This window comes from Falco rusticolus, chromosome 6 (genome assembly GCF_015220075.1).
Source record: "Falco rusticolus isolate bFalRus1 chromosome 6, bFalRus1.pri, whole genome shotgun sequence".
NCBI lineage: Eukaryota > Metazoa > Chordata > Aves > Falconiformes > Falconidae > Falco > Falco rusticolus.
In genome coordinates, this window is record NC_051192.1 from 8,154,121 (window position 1) to 8,168,517 (window position 14,397).

At 42.8% G+C, this 14,397-nt stretch overlaps 1 protein-coding gene across 11 annotated transcripts in view; it reads right to left on the bottom strand.

Annotated features, from left to right (window-relative positions):
- RYR2 (ryanodine receptor 2) overlaps positions 1–13,879 on the bottom strand; it is a 434,536-nt gene extending 420,657 nt beyond the window's left edge. For all 11 annotated transcript variants that reach the window (XM_037391531.1, XM_037391524.1, XM_037391528.1 and 8 more), the window contains exon 1: positions 13,609–13,879. In XM_037391531.1, the coding sequence (XP_037247428.1) occupies positions 13,609–13,656 (48 nt within the window). In that variant the 5' untranslated portion in view covers positions 13,657–13,879. The remainder of the gene's footprint in view (positions 1–13,608) is intronic.
- Between the last annotated feature and the right edge of the window lie 518 nt (positions 13,880–14,397).

A 14,397-nucleotide genomic window follows, 5' to 3' on the forward strand; every position in this document is an offset into this window, starting at 1 on the left:
CTAGCCTTCTGCTAACAAAATAGTGCTTAACAACCTGTTATACCAACCTGCCTGTGTTAGGCATTTCTTTCATTTAAAGAAATTATTCCTCAGGCAGGGAAAATGAGATCCAGCTAGAGATTTTGAAAATATAAGGATTTTCTTCAGCTGATTACTCTGTTTATACAGTAAAGCTGCAAACCTATTTCACTCTCAGAACTCCTCGCCTCTCTGCCCCCCAATAAAACAAACCACTAGGGTATACCCACTAGTAGCAAACTGGAACTTTTGAGTAAGAACTTACTACAACAACATGCGCTTCCCAAGCCCTAGATGTGGTTCCAATTGTCAAACTGTAATTCTGTAACAGACACAAATGATCATAAAAACCCTCACTCATCAACAGGAAGTCACACAGGTACATAATGAAGAAGTAATTTTGTTAGCATTCACACTCCCCGCCGGTTCACTACCCAATTAAACTCGTGCCTTCGTTGAAGGTGTGTTCCGACCCGTGTCAGTTTATTCTGTTGGTAAATCCAGAAGCGCGGCAAGGCCTCCCAATGTAAACTGCAATGCAAATGCCATGCATGGAAACAAACCTCCCCCAGCAAGTTCTGAAGGTTGAGCACGTCTCACACACTATACTAATTGGATTACTCCACAGGATTACAGCTTCAGAAAACTGATCTAGTAACTCTCACCTAGAGGTTTTCTCAGAGTTACCTCTGTGGAGGGGGCCAAACAATTCCTTAAGCCAGGCACAGGACCTCTGCAGAGAGGTGATTTACCAAGCCTGGGGTGCAACCCCCAAAACCAACTGGTTTGGAAGGGAAGAATATTGTCACTGATGCTCTTTCATCTTTGCAGCTGCCAAGTAAAAAATAAACTATAGAACAGAAAGCAGAATAAAAAAGGGGATAAAACAGAAAGTGTCTAATTTTGCTTCACTAACAGATTTATAATACAAGAAGAAATTCAGACTTCAGCTGCAATTGCAGCTGACATACAAATTATAAGCTAGAATTCAACTAGAAATTTCAAAATAAAAAAGAGCAATACATTACTTCTGACAGAATCAGAATAAAGTGATGCCTGTAACATTATCAATAAAATATGTCAACACTGCAGCTTAATATACCTTTAAACCACATAAGTTTAATTTTCAGTAGATAAAACCAGATATGAAAATCCCTAAATCAGAAGGGGGGAAAAAACCAAAACAAACCTACATTCTCAGTGGACAGTAGTCAATAAATAGGTGTCAATATTTCAGTATTTAAAAATGCAGGTATACAGCTTTTACTGAATTGAGCCACACATTCCTCCTAGAAAAATACACTTCCATTCACCTTTAGGAACATGAAAATCTAATTCTCACTCCCTAATTACTCATTTTTCTCCTCCAATTCCACAGAAAATGGAAGTGTTTCTTTTTGAGTCTAAACTCAGTCATATTACACTTCCTATGCAAAAGCATCTATTTTATTTTGGAGACAAGCCAGGCAACAAGCTACGCCTCTCAAGAGGATGACAAAGCTCACCTATGAGATCTGACATCCCTCCCTCCTACGCTCCATCCCTCTCCCTTTCTAGATAAATTCCATCCATTTGAAATCAAGGATTTTGGAGTCCTTCAGCTCGATAAGCTGAAGCTTTCCAGAGGTCAGGCACACAAAGAATGAGAAAGAAAATGCACACAAACCACACATCAGTACAAACGATGTGGAGAAACACATATGTCTGAAGTTCTCAAGATAACCTCTCTCCTTCCTAGTAAAATTGATGGGACATTTTTAACACACTTATCTCTTGTTCTGAGAGAGGAAAAAAGAAGAAAAACTTGACCTTACCATTTGTCAGACAAAGAGAGAAGTTGAAAAGAAAAACAGAAATAAAATCAGGATAAGAATAATAAAAAAAAAAAATCCCAAATGTGAGAGCCCCCTTCAGGAAAATATCCTTTTACCAATCTGAATGACAACCGCAAGTTCTGCCACAGGCTTAGGTTGAAGCTCTGTCAAACTTTAAATCAGGAAAAGCCATCAATACCAAAAGACAAGGATCTCAGTGGCTGTGACAAGAAAAAGGATGAAGGAGAAAGGTTAAACAACAGGTTTTAGACTTCGATGTTGAAAGTCCAAAGAAAAGCAACTTCAAATGAACCAGCAGATAACATACAGCATAAATACAGTACTCTTCTTGTACGAGATGCTGCTGACAGATTTCAGAAATGGACCTGGAGACATAACATTGGAAGTACTATTCGTGCAACAGCATTTCTTCAACAGGATTTCAGGAGCTTTCTCATACCAAAACAAAACTTACAGGATGTTTCTACAAGACCTGGTCAGCTCAAAATGGAGATCAGGCCTTCACGATGATTTCTTTTGCAATCCTTTCTTTTTGCAAACTTTAAGAGTCTTCTTCCATCAAAACACCAGTATCAATAATAGTAACTTTTAAAATTCATATTCACTGTATCAGACATATTAAAAGTGATTAGAGAGCAAATAATGGCTGGCATACTTGAACAAGCAGTCAGACTATCATGCTAAGACCTGCTCAAGAACATCTTGGTAAGTGAATCATTACTTCATAAGCGCACCCTACAGAAATTCAGTCAACAGTGATGGAACACCCATGACATTTAAGAAGTTTTCTGCACTGACCTATGCAGCTATCACCCTCCTGCAATTACTAAATACCAGACTAGTGCTTTTTTGCTCATAAGCTCTTCTGAAGGACTTGCTACATAATTCCAAGACTACAAGAAATTAATCAAGACTTCTTGCGTACACACCAATAAATACAACTCTTACCCCTGTTATCCATACTATTCCAGCACTGTGTTTAAATGTGATGGTACTGCTCCATGGATTCTTTGCCTCAATCACACTTCAGCAATGTTATCTAACATTTCTGGTCCTGAGAATTCATAGTGTTATTTACAGACTCATCTCAATCAGTTCCTTTATTAGGAGAGTTAGATCTCTTCAGCCACACTTGCCATGATAGTTTTCATGAATGAACCATTTCACATCTGCATGAGTGTGGTTCCTTCAGCTGTCTACCGGTATGTGTCAAATCCTGAAACAAGTCTTTGCCTTCTGTGTCAACTTAGGCAGAAGAAAAACCCCAACCCAAGATTTATTTAATACAAGCTTTTAAAAAAGAAGGTTAATCCAACTCTTTAGCAATGAAGGGCTATTAAATTACTTGTAACACCAGAAGACATGTTTTCTCCATCCCCATTTTATTTTTACTAAGTCTTTCCCCACAACACATTGTGAATTTTGGGGGGTTTACTTTTCTGTTGCATGGAAAAGTGGATATGCATTCGATCTCCCTGGTACTTGCAACAAGGCTGCATAAGTGCACGTAACTGCCTATGCATTAGCATTGCAAAATCTACTTTGTAAACGCAGAAAATAGAAATATGAAGTCACATGATTGACGCTTATTTTCAGTCTAGCCCTCAGTGCTAGAATCACACAGCATTCTCATGACTGTTGTAGGGCTACAGATATTTAGGTGGCTGCTGTCATCATTGAAACCAAATACTTTATCAAAGACTGCTTCAGGATGAAGGTCATGTGGCCGTACACAGAGGTTTAATCATCTAGCTTGCGCCTAGCAAGCTTCTGCTTATAATATATTATATTCTATATAAGTTATAGAAATTATTCTGCTTTACAACTAGAAAACAAACACACCGTAAGTGATTTTAAAATTTATCAGTATGGCTACATTCCTGACCCACAGTGAGGATCAATTATCAGTAACTGTGTTGCCTAAACTCCTGAATTACCAAACTCTGATTTAGTGTTTAACTACATGTTAAACAAGAGTAAGTGCACAAAGTTCCTGTCAAGCTGACCCACCCACTCAGGTCATCAAAACTGATGGATGAAAGGATTTCTATAATCAAGGGAGTCAACCTTGGGAAACAAAGAGCAGATAAGGAGAACACCCTTATGGAAATTACACAGAAAGAAGCCTCCAAGTGGAAGAGTTCTGGCCGCCAGAGGAGACACGCCGATAAACTGTTGTGATCCACAGAAAATCCGTTGGAAGTAGGACAAAGGCAACTGTGGTAATGGCAGATCTGGACCCCCAACTCCAATAGCTCCCCCCACCCCGAAGGAGGGTAAAGCCCCGCTTGGGGAGCGCGCGTGGCTGGTAACAGCCGTCAGCAGCGCTCGCTGAGGGCGCACTGACCTGCCATGGGAGCCAGAAACGCGCAACCAGTCCTGTGTGCGAATGAAAACGAACATGCAGCGTCCTGTGGGCACGCAAGTTCTCCACTGTATATCGCGTATACCCTCCAGAAACTCGGTGTGCGTGTCAGGAGGGAAGGTCCCCCATGCACCCAGCACGGCAATAAGCCAGTGTCGGCTTTCTAAACCATCGTCTGGTTTGGAGAGTTTTCCTAGTTCCCATTTTCTGTAACAAATGCATCCACGTATCCAGTAGTTCACTAAGCCTTAAGCAGATCTACCCAATTACCCAGGATTACTTTGAACACTCTTTAAAATCCATTCATTCCCCCACCTAAATTCCTGTATAAGGAATTCTACTTGGCCATCACAGGAATGGAAGATGCTCATACACCAAGGGAAATTAGCTGGCATAATCAGCAAAGGAATATACCTTCCTCTTTCACCATTTTTCTTTTATGAAAGAATACACCCCACACAGAGCCCAGGCAGTCATGTTTTCCAGCTCTGCCTGCCCTGCAAGGAAAAAATACAGGTATAAGAGACAGCCATTTCTGGCTTGATTCCACTAATATAACTCCACTGTCTGGCAATCCCCAGGTAAACTCACAGGCAGCCAATGAAAATTTTGTGTTGCTTCCTCCCATTGTTCCTCCGAAAAAAGGATTTAAGCAGGGATATTCTTCACATTCAGTGCACTCAGTTTTCACAGCAGGATTCCAGAGTTTTCACAAGCCGCAGAGAAGCAAAACATGCCAGTGTTCAGCATTTGGTTCTGCCAACTAATATCCATCAGGTATTATTTCCCACAGTCGAGTAAAAAACAATCAGGTAACAGACATAAGTTGTTGTATAGCACTAATTACTCTGAAATCCTCTGGGAAGCTGCCTCATAAAATGTAGTGATCTTATTACTCCTTCTTTGTGGTCCTATAGTGTTTAGAATATGAATGAAACCAAATCAACAAAGAAACTGTCCTGCACTAAAACGTCTTCCATGTTAAAAATTAACTGATCCATGCGCCTTTCAGAGTGATACCTCATCAAATTTTGCCAAAGTCCCTCTGGGAAGTCTACTGCATTACTAGGTAATATTAGATTTCCAATTTTCATCAAGCAGTAGTAATTAGAAGGAAGTCATTCCTGACTGATAAACATTGAAGTACATCCCAACACTAAAAGAGTGAACCCATCTTTTTATTTAAAATTTAATGCAGCTGCTGGTGTGAATGCTCCTCTCAACACAGTATTACTGTAAAGCTGACCATTACAGCATTACATTTAAACAGAAATTGTGACTATCAAATAAGTGAATATAGCTCATATTATGTCACCTTACCTGTCACATCTTTCACTTGCCAAACAGTAGGCACATAGGTACCAGTTTGGTTTTATTAAGCACTTCTGAAAAGCTAAGCTAAGCAAAGCTTCTGCTGAATTGCAGTACACGCCTCAAATATACATTTGTTCAAATCTACAGCTGAGTAACGTATCATCAGAATCTAGACATAGCAACATATATGAAGAGTGTAAACCCTTCACCTGACAAGTTACACCACCATTATTATGTAAAAAATGACAAAGAAAAGCAAGAGTTCTTTCGTAAGTAAATACATAACTAGTTAATGAATCTCACGCCTATTAACAAGGGAGCACAGCATAAAACTACACTGCAGGAAAAGCACATGGGAGTTCCTGCTAGTCTTTGTTAGGAAACTGGGGTGACCTTCACTGCGCTGCTGCTGCAGGCAGGGGCTGCCCTCAGGTGCTCTATTTGTTACAATAGAGAACAAAGAAATATCACTGCTGTGCCCCTGATGGGCGCAGAGCATTGCAGTGAGCTCTGCGTTGCTGTGGTTGCCTTTAAGAGGCTTGAACTGTCATCTGAACTAGTTCCTTTTTGCCTTTTCTCAATTACTGAGATGCATCAGGCTGCCTCTTCGAGAAGCCTTCCATTCCAGAGTGGGATAGACAACACAGCCAGGCATGGCGTAAGTGCCATGCACTTGCAAAACATAGCGTACGTCTTCAGCAGAATACAGACGGGAGACAGAAAATTATGCCAGGCTATCCTTCCTTTGCTATTGGGAGGAATCCCAGGGTGTAACTGTGTCAATAATTAGAGTGCTCTGTTCTCGCTTTCACCTGACCGCAGCTCAGGTTTAAAATGGGTGTTTTCAAGCTGTCTGAAGGACAAAGTAACAGAATTCACATGTCAGCTTTCATTAGAAGAAAATACGTTGCGCTTAAGGTTTCCTCATTTTATTTACCACATTTTATAAAGCTGTCTGTTAAACTTTTAATCAAATAAGAAAAAGCACTGACAAGACAGTAGGGCAAAGTCTGCCCTGGCACTTACTTTTCCGGTCATTTTACTAGTTCAGGTTTTGGTGGTTAGGGTTTTTTTTCCCTTTCTTGTTCTTGAGAAAAATCATACCCCTCTTCCTCCTCCTTCAGAGTAACATTAATATTACTTCAAGAACTGATGTTATGAATGCAAGTACATACCAAGAAAGGAAAAGTCAGACCAAATGAAACAGTTACTTGTGTAGCACATATGGATGAATTTGGACAAAATAAAAGAAAATTAGGGTGCTCTGATCATGTACTTTATTAGCTACTTCCTCTGTTCTCCTAATGCTCTAGCAGAAAATTCAAACCAAGTAGCTCAATCAAGGCAGAACTCGGCTTCTGGTAGTTTTATATGTCAATAAGAAGTTCTCACTTAAGAGATACAGGACTTCCCTCACAAAAGAGGGGACCACTTTTGTTCAGAGATGAAGTCTGAATGGTATCAACAGGAAAACATTACTCTTTCAACCTTAGAAATTACTTGTCTGGAGAATTTATTCTTCTGAGGAACTGTGTCCACCTGCAATCAATTGCAAAATTCTCATTGATGATCGGTAAAAAAGCAAGCCCCTCTCCAATATAAAATACAAGCAGAGAATTGCTGCAATTTTATTTCTACATCAGTACCATGAAAGGGACAGCCATCTCCAAAAATTCATAGAGCTTAATTTCCCAGAAGTGATGAGCTAATGGATTCAGGACGTAAGCCATAACGAGAATCTAACAGTATCAGAGCTAGGAGCAAATCCAACCAGAAGACTGAATCTTCCCATAGAGTTTTTTAGCAGTTTTCAGAAACAAACCTGCATTTACACAGGAACAACTATTATATGCACACTCCTAGCCATTCTGCCTGCAAACAAAGGCTGGATATGAAATCCTGGTTACACTGAAATCAATAGCTCTGCCTTCACAGGGATCAGAGTTTCACTCCCAAGACGTTGAACAGTGCTCCACAGGGGTGGCCATGAGGCCCATTAAAACTTACATATGCAAAACCCAAATATTTTTTAGAAATGGTACTATAAAAAAAAAAACAAAAACCATTGCTTTGACTAATGTATTTATTTTAGCTATTCTTACCAACACTTAAGATACAGCCACAAATGTGTGGTACATATGTATGACAATGAAGCAGAACTCCATTCCATGAGACTTCTGTATAGCACTTGCAAGGAACTATTTGCTAATGAATAACTACTCTTTTTGTGCACAAATTAAGAAAAAAAAAAAATTTAGATAGCCACAATATAGAAAACACATTGCTGACGTGTTCCATCAATCACAACTAAAACTGCAACAACCACAGTAAGAGAAAGTTACAATTCTTTCATTTACCCTGATAAAATGTGTTCATTTTACAGTCCAATGTTTATTTCTGTACTAGTACCATGATGCCAAACAGACAAATTTGTGTCACTGAAGTTTTATTAGGAAGTATAGGAATACATACACGGTTTCTGAGTTTTCTTTTGCCATTCTCCACAAAGCCAAGCCTACTTCTTCAGACAATTCAGGAAATTTAAACAAAACGTTTAATTTAATTAATTAAGAAAAACAAAACTAACTCAGAGTTTTAACATGAAGCACCTGTAAGTATAAAAATCAGAATAAAAAGGTTTTTGCATTTTCAGTGTAATTCAGATACTTCCTGGATGCAGCCCACTGTCAGTATTTCCCCACACAGATGGTTTCCAATCTTTTATCTTGATTCAGAGAAATACACACCCCTATTTGCAGGCCAGAAAGACTGGTGTACTTTCCTGAATTAGAATCAACCTGTGCACTTTCCACACCACTATATAAGAGGATAACCACCTTTACAATATGCTGTCATAATATAGCATTCAGATCAAGAAGTGAAAGGCAGACAGAGCTCTTAGGACCATTCTAAATCTTGGGTCAGAAATTAACTGGAATCGTCTCTTTACCATCTGCCCACAGCTTAAGTTCCTGCAATAGACTTTCCTCCCACTTCAGGACACTGAAAAGCACGGTGCATCAAAGCATCTTCAGATACTGAAGGAAGAGCAGCTCTCTGGCTCTCAGAACATCAGTCAACCAATTCACAGAGCAAATAACTTCCCTGGTGGACCAACCGTTTGCTACAGAGCTTCCTCAGCCTCCTGCTCACACATCCGATTCAGGCAACTTCCAGATGCAGAAGACTGGACCAGACAGTACACAGACTAGACAGCTGATCTTATCCAGTAATATCACCTGAATGGTCATATAAAATGTTTGTCAAACAATTTTGGAATCAAAAAATTCATATAGAAAATTTTCACACAATTCCCAAATAAAAAGCAGACTGCATGTCCTAGCTAAAACCTGTTCACTACAAACAGCCTGTCCAGCTCAATTCCAAAATAGAATTTGAGATCATATTCGGTATCTGTACTGCAGTGCAGTGCCTTAGAGGGGAAGGTACAAATGCTGCAATCTCAGCCACGCCATCCCTCACATGAGCTGTTAAACAGTGGTCTCTCATGCCAGTACCTTGTGAATCTTCAGAAGTCACATACTGACAGGTACGAGAAATACTTTTTAACATTAAAAAAAAAAAAAAGGCTAACCAAAGTGTTTTTCAGTGTTCTTTCCTTCTAAAATTGCTTCTAATATCCAAGATTGCTTTTGAGCATTTTCTTCAGTGCATTCTGGCAGCTGTGTTTTTATGTTTGATGACTGCAGCTACCAGAATCTAACATATTTTGAGAGACCCCTTTAAAGATAAGCAGCATATGAAAAGCATCGAGGGATTTAACAACAAAAAAACCAACAAATAAATTCTATTTCACCAAGAGATTCACATAACAATTCTTCTCATGTTTAGTTACTTATTTTACAATAATCTTCTAACCTTGTTTTTCCAGGTTCCTTTTGTGTCCTCTGATTCCACAGAATCTTCATTCAGGATAGCATCTAAGCATATGATTTTTAGTCAGATTTAAAGTGACATTCATTGTTTAAATGCTGCCGTAATGAAGAATATCTGGAACTGAAGTGACTCTGGGATTACAGGATTCCTGCCCTTGAAATGTGACCACCTTACATTGTTCATTTCAGAATGCAGAAAAATTCTCTGCCATAGACTCCATTCTTTTATAATCTGAAATATTAAATCCCAGCACTGAGTGAATAAAATCTTTTGCATGTCAAACATGAATCTTAAATAATGTTTAACTTCATTTAAAAGCCCTTTTCCAGTGTTGGAAAGTAGTCTTACACTTCTCTCTGACAGTCACACTCAGAACAATCAAGTCCATGTAGCAAATAAGGCAGCACAGAGTATGTTCACACAAGCAAAAGATCCTATTTTACTGCAAGTTGCCGATCAAACACATGAAGAAAAAAAAAAAAAGAAAAAAGAAAAAAGCATTAGAAGAGAGCACACGGTCTAACATCAGCGTTCCAACCTTAAAAAGAAAAAAAGGGGAAGAGATGAAAAGGAGAAGACGACTCCAACAGACCTGGGGAAAATGTGCTGCTCACACTGATTATGCTTCTGGTTCCTGACAGGCTTGGTAGTCTTCACTGCCTCAGAAGACAGTCGAGAAAGACCATAACCCTGTCAGCCTTACTTGGTGTGTTCTGGTGGTGTCTGCTACCACAAACGTAGAAAAGATGACTTGCCTCTAATTTAAGAACCTCCACAACTCCAGAAAACTATCCGTACTGGCATCAGGAACACCACAAGATCAAACAGCTACATTACACATTTCTCACCACTCTTAGGTACATAGTGCTCCCAAAATTCAGGACACCTTAAACCGACAGAAGGGATATTCATAGGCAGTATTTTGGTGAAGTACTGCAATTGTTTTAATCCTCTCATCAGCTTACCACCCACTCCACACAAAAGCCTTCCCTTAGGGGGGTTCTGCTGCACAAAAAACAATCCTTGCACAGGTGCATTAGGCAAAAACATTTTCTGTTCTCTCCTGGAACTCTGAATTATTTTCACTCTGGTCAATTTACACATCCTAAAAAAACAAACAAAACCCAACCAAAGAAACCACACTAACCAGGTCATTTCCGTATTAACTATAAAAGTTTCAGATTCTTGACTGTAAAGACTAAACAATGTAAGTGTTTTGCACACGTTTCTCCTTTCTCCTAGTTAAAAAAAGAAAGCAATCCTTTACAGGGAAAAAGTCCTCCCCAGAGCACAACTAATAAAAGCTAGAGCAGGGCACTCGCACCTCTTCACTTCTCTTGCACAATGTGTGCGCATTCAGTGGGAAAAGTCAGGAGAAGGTACTTCCAAGCCCAAAAAAGGCTACACATATCACAAGGTCATCTCCAGCTGGAGTATTCAGCAAAGTAACGAGGAAGAGACCCCTGTCTGTGTGGAGAAGCACGTCGTTCCCAGGACCATAGAAGATTTCCCTGAGAACTGACCAGCACAGAGCTGGATTCCAGTCTGTCTGAAGTTAGCTCAAACAACATAAAAACCGATGCTTCCAGAAGTGCCGGGCGGCAACAGGTTACATTCCCTTCTCAGAAGTGCCATATCAAACTCAAATTGTTCCCAAAAGAAACAGGAATCCATCCTAGCAGCAAAATCTGTAGGAGGAAATACATGATGCCACCTTATCAAAAAATTAGAATAAAACCAGCAAATTAAGAAGAGGAGTCATTAGGCAAACAGGACTGCATGAAGAAGAAGGGAAATGGATATTACCGGTCAACATCTAGATGGCAAGTACAAATGCTGTTCGGTAGCTTGATGCAAAGAAAGACTATTTTCTTTATTTAATAAAATCTCATATTTCTCTTTAAACATTAAAAAAAAAAAATATTGTGTTTACATGCCAGGGCGTACTCTAAAGATGGTACGGTAATTTTGAAACACCAAAAAGAGAACCCAAAATTTCAGAAAGTTTATCAGGTCCTGTGAAGAGAAGAAAAAACGAAGAGCACTGTTTCCATCTAGCAGGCCTACAGATGTCATCATTAAGGTATTCAAAGCATGGAAAGCTTTTTCACTTGCATAAGGTGTTCTTTGAAAAGTTCTATTTTATCTACCAAGCCATTTATGAATTCGTCTGTCCCTAACTACCGTTTTAAAAAAAAAAATATCCAGAAGAGAAACCGCAGCGATTACCAGGTAATATCCAATTTCCAGTGCTTTCTATCAATGTCATTCAGAAAGTTACCCACATCTGATAGCTTTAGAGAATACTAATCCAAGTTTTCTAAGAATAGATGAAAGGAAGTCTACATCAATTATATGTCTTAAAGCAACTGACTTTTCCAAGTCATGTTCAAAAACTTTGACAAAGCGGAAGGAAAAGAGGAGTAAAAATCACTAACATACTGCTAAACATCAGAGATTCACAACTTCACAAGGAAAGGATGTTTTTCAGGCCTTTTTTATTTCACTACACAAAAAGCATTCCCCCTCATGCCTCAGTTTACCACATTCAAGGTCATTTTATCACCACCACAACATTCTAGGAAGTTTTAGAGTATCTTCTAAGGCTGGGCTGGCCAGATCTGTACAAAGCCTGACACATTTTATCGTGAGTGCTGCTTTACATAACATGCTGCTGCTGTCAGATGCTGTAGTTTAACGTTACCGTAGATGTGCTGAGCACCATTAGCATGCTCACTGCTTCTCTCTCCCTATTAAGCATTCAGATAACAGCCCTCCCATGAGCTAAGCTTAAACATGCAAACCTGCAGGAAGACTGTCGTTGTACAAGTCCTCCAAAAATGTTTACCAGTGAGAAGTACTAATAATAAAACTCGCGTAAATCGAAATGACAAATTATCTTTCAAAGAAGCATCCATCTGTTTGGTCTTTAGGTGTTAGGCAACACTACAATAGAAGTCACAGAACGCCGAGGGGAAAAAAGTTGACGATCTTCATGCCAGCGTTGCATAACAGCTGTATTCCCCATAAAGCCAGATTTTCTAAGAATCCTCAATCAATCAATAATAATAATAATAAAAAAAAGAATAACAGCATGTATATGTTATTTTACAGTTACTGATTGAAATAAACATAAGATGACCGCAACCTGGGATTCACGATTCTGCACACAGCATATGAGTATGCTTCACGTAGACTGCGTGGCTTGCTTTCCCCTCCTTTGCCAATGTATTTTCTTACAAGACACTGATCAGAAATGTTTTCTAAACCCGACTGCACTAAATAAAAAGCAAGCTGAGCTTTACCCGTGGGTTTAGCTCCACTTAACAAATGCCTCAGCAATTTTTCCTCCAACTGTGATAGGGCTCGCGTACACCACCACTCAAATATGCCCATCTGCAAAACTTGCTAGGGTTGTGCATGGAAACAGCACTTGGGAGATGGCCCAGGAGGTAAATAAAAAGCATGGCTTGAAGAAAAATAATCCAGATGAGCATAAAATGCAGCAGTTCTGATGTATTAATTAAACGGAAGGAAGAAACTAACACTCCAGTGCCTTCACATGCTTTGGACTGAAGAAAACAGAAGTAAAGGAAGGATGCTCACACACACACACAAAAAAAAAAAAAAAAAAAAAAAGATAACCCACACGTTATTAATCTGTGTTCAGCCAGAACGCCTGCAAGTTAGTGGGAAGCTTGGTAGAGAGGGGGTGGGGTGGGAGAGGTGATTGGGTTGGTTGGGTTTTTTTTTAATTCTATTTTTGCAAGAGTGTGATTGCAGCTTTTAGGCTGGGAGGGCTGCTGGGTTAGGATCCGCAGTAGGCGAGCGCACGGGCGGGGGGCGGCAGCGCGGAGGTACCTGCGGGAGGCGGCGGGAGCGCCCTGCCCGCGCCTCAGCCCCGCGCCCGGCGGGGAGTTACGGCCCCCGCGGGTGCTGCCCGGTGGAGAGGGAAAGGGCTGGGGGCTCCGCACCCGCCCTGACAGGAGCGCCCCGGAGCGGCGGGGCCCGCTGCACCCTCCCGGGCAGGACACCCCCCCCCGCGGCGCCCGGGTGCCCGCCGCCCGCAGCTCAGGGCAGGGGCAGGGTCCGGGCGCCGCCAGCCGCCCCGCTCCTCCCGCACGGCCCCGGCCGCTGCCCCACGCCGCGCGGAGGTGGGGAGGCAAGCCCGGCGCTTACAGTTCGCAGGAACTGGATCTCGTCCTCGCCCTCGCCCCCCTCGGCCATGGCTCCCCCTCTGTCTCCTGCTCCCGGGCGCTGCTCCCGGTGCCCGGGCGGGCGGCGGCGGTTCCCCGCGGGGAGGCGGCGGCAGGCGGCTCACGGCCGCGCCGACACCGGGCTGGGGCAAATGCGAGGGCGGCGGGGCCGGCAGCCCCAGCCCGGCCCTCCCTGCCGGCGGGGTGCGGGCGCCCGTACGCCTGCAGCAGGCTGACAGCTCTGCCCAGCCGCCTCGCCGCCGGTGCCTGCCACGGGAGGAGGGGGATGCGATTAACCGGGGGAGGAGGGGGAGGCGGAGCTCCCCGGCCCCCCCGCTGCCGCAGGTGATCCGCAGCCCGCTCCGCCGCACGCCAAACCCGCCGCCCAGCGCCCCTTACTGGCTGCTCCGCGCAGAGGCGGCCGGCGGCCCGCACGCTGCCGCCGGGACTCGCCCCAGGCGGCGGCTGCCCGGCGGGGCGGCCCCGAGGCGGGGCGGCCCCGAGGCGGGGCGGCCGCGGCGGCACTCGTGCCTCAGGCGGCCCGGAGCTGCCCCGGCTCCCTCGGACCCAGCGGGCAGGCCGGCGCCGTGCCCGAGCCCGGCCCGCTGGAGCCCCGCGCGGGGCGCTGCAGGCAGCGGCGCCTCAGGAGGGGCAGAGCCCCGCGGGCTGCGCGGGAGGTGTCTGCCCTCGGGGGGCGGCGGGGCAGGGGCAGCATGGCTTCACCAGGCGCCGGCCTCCACCCGCCTTGTGAGCGAGCTACACCCGGGCAGAA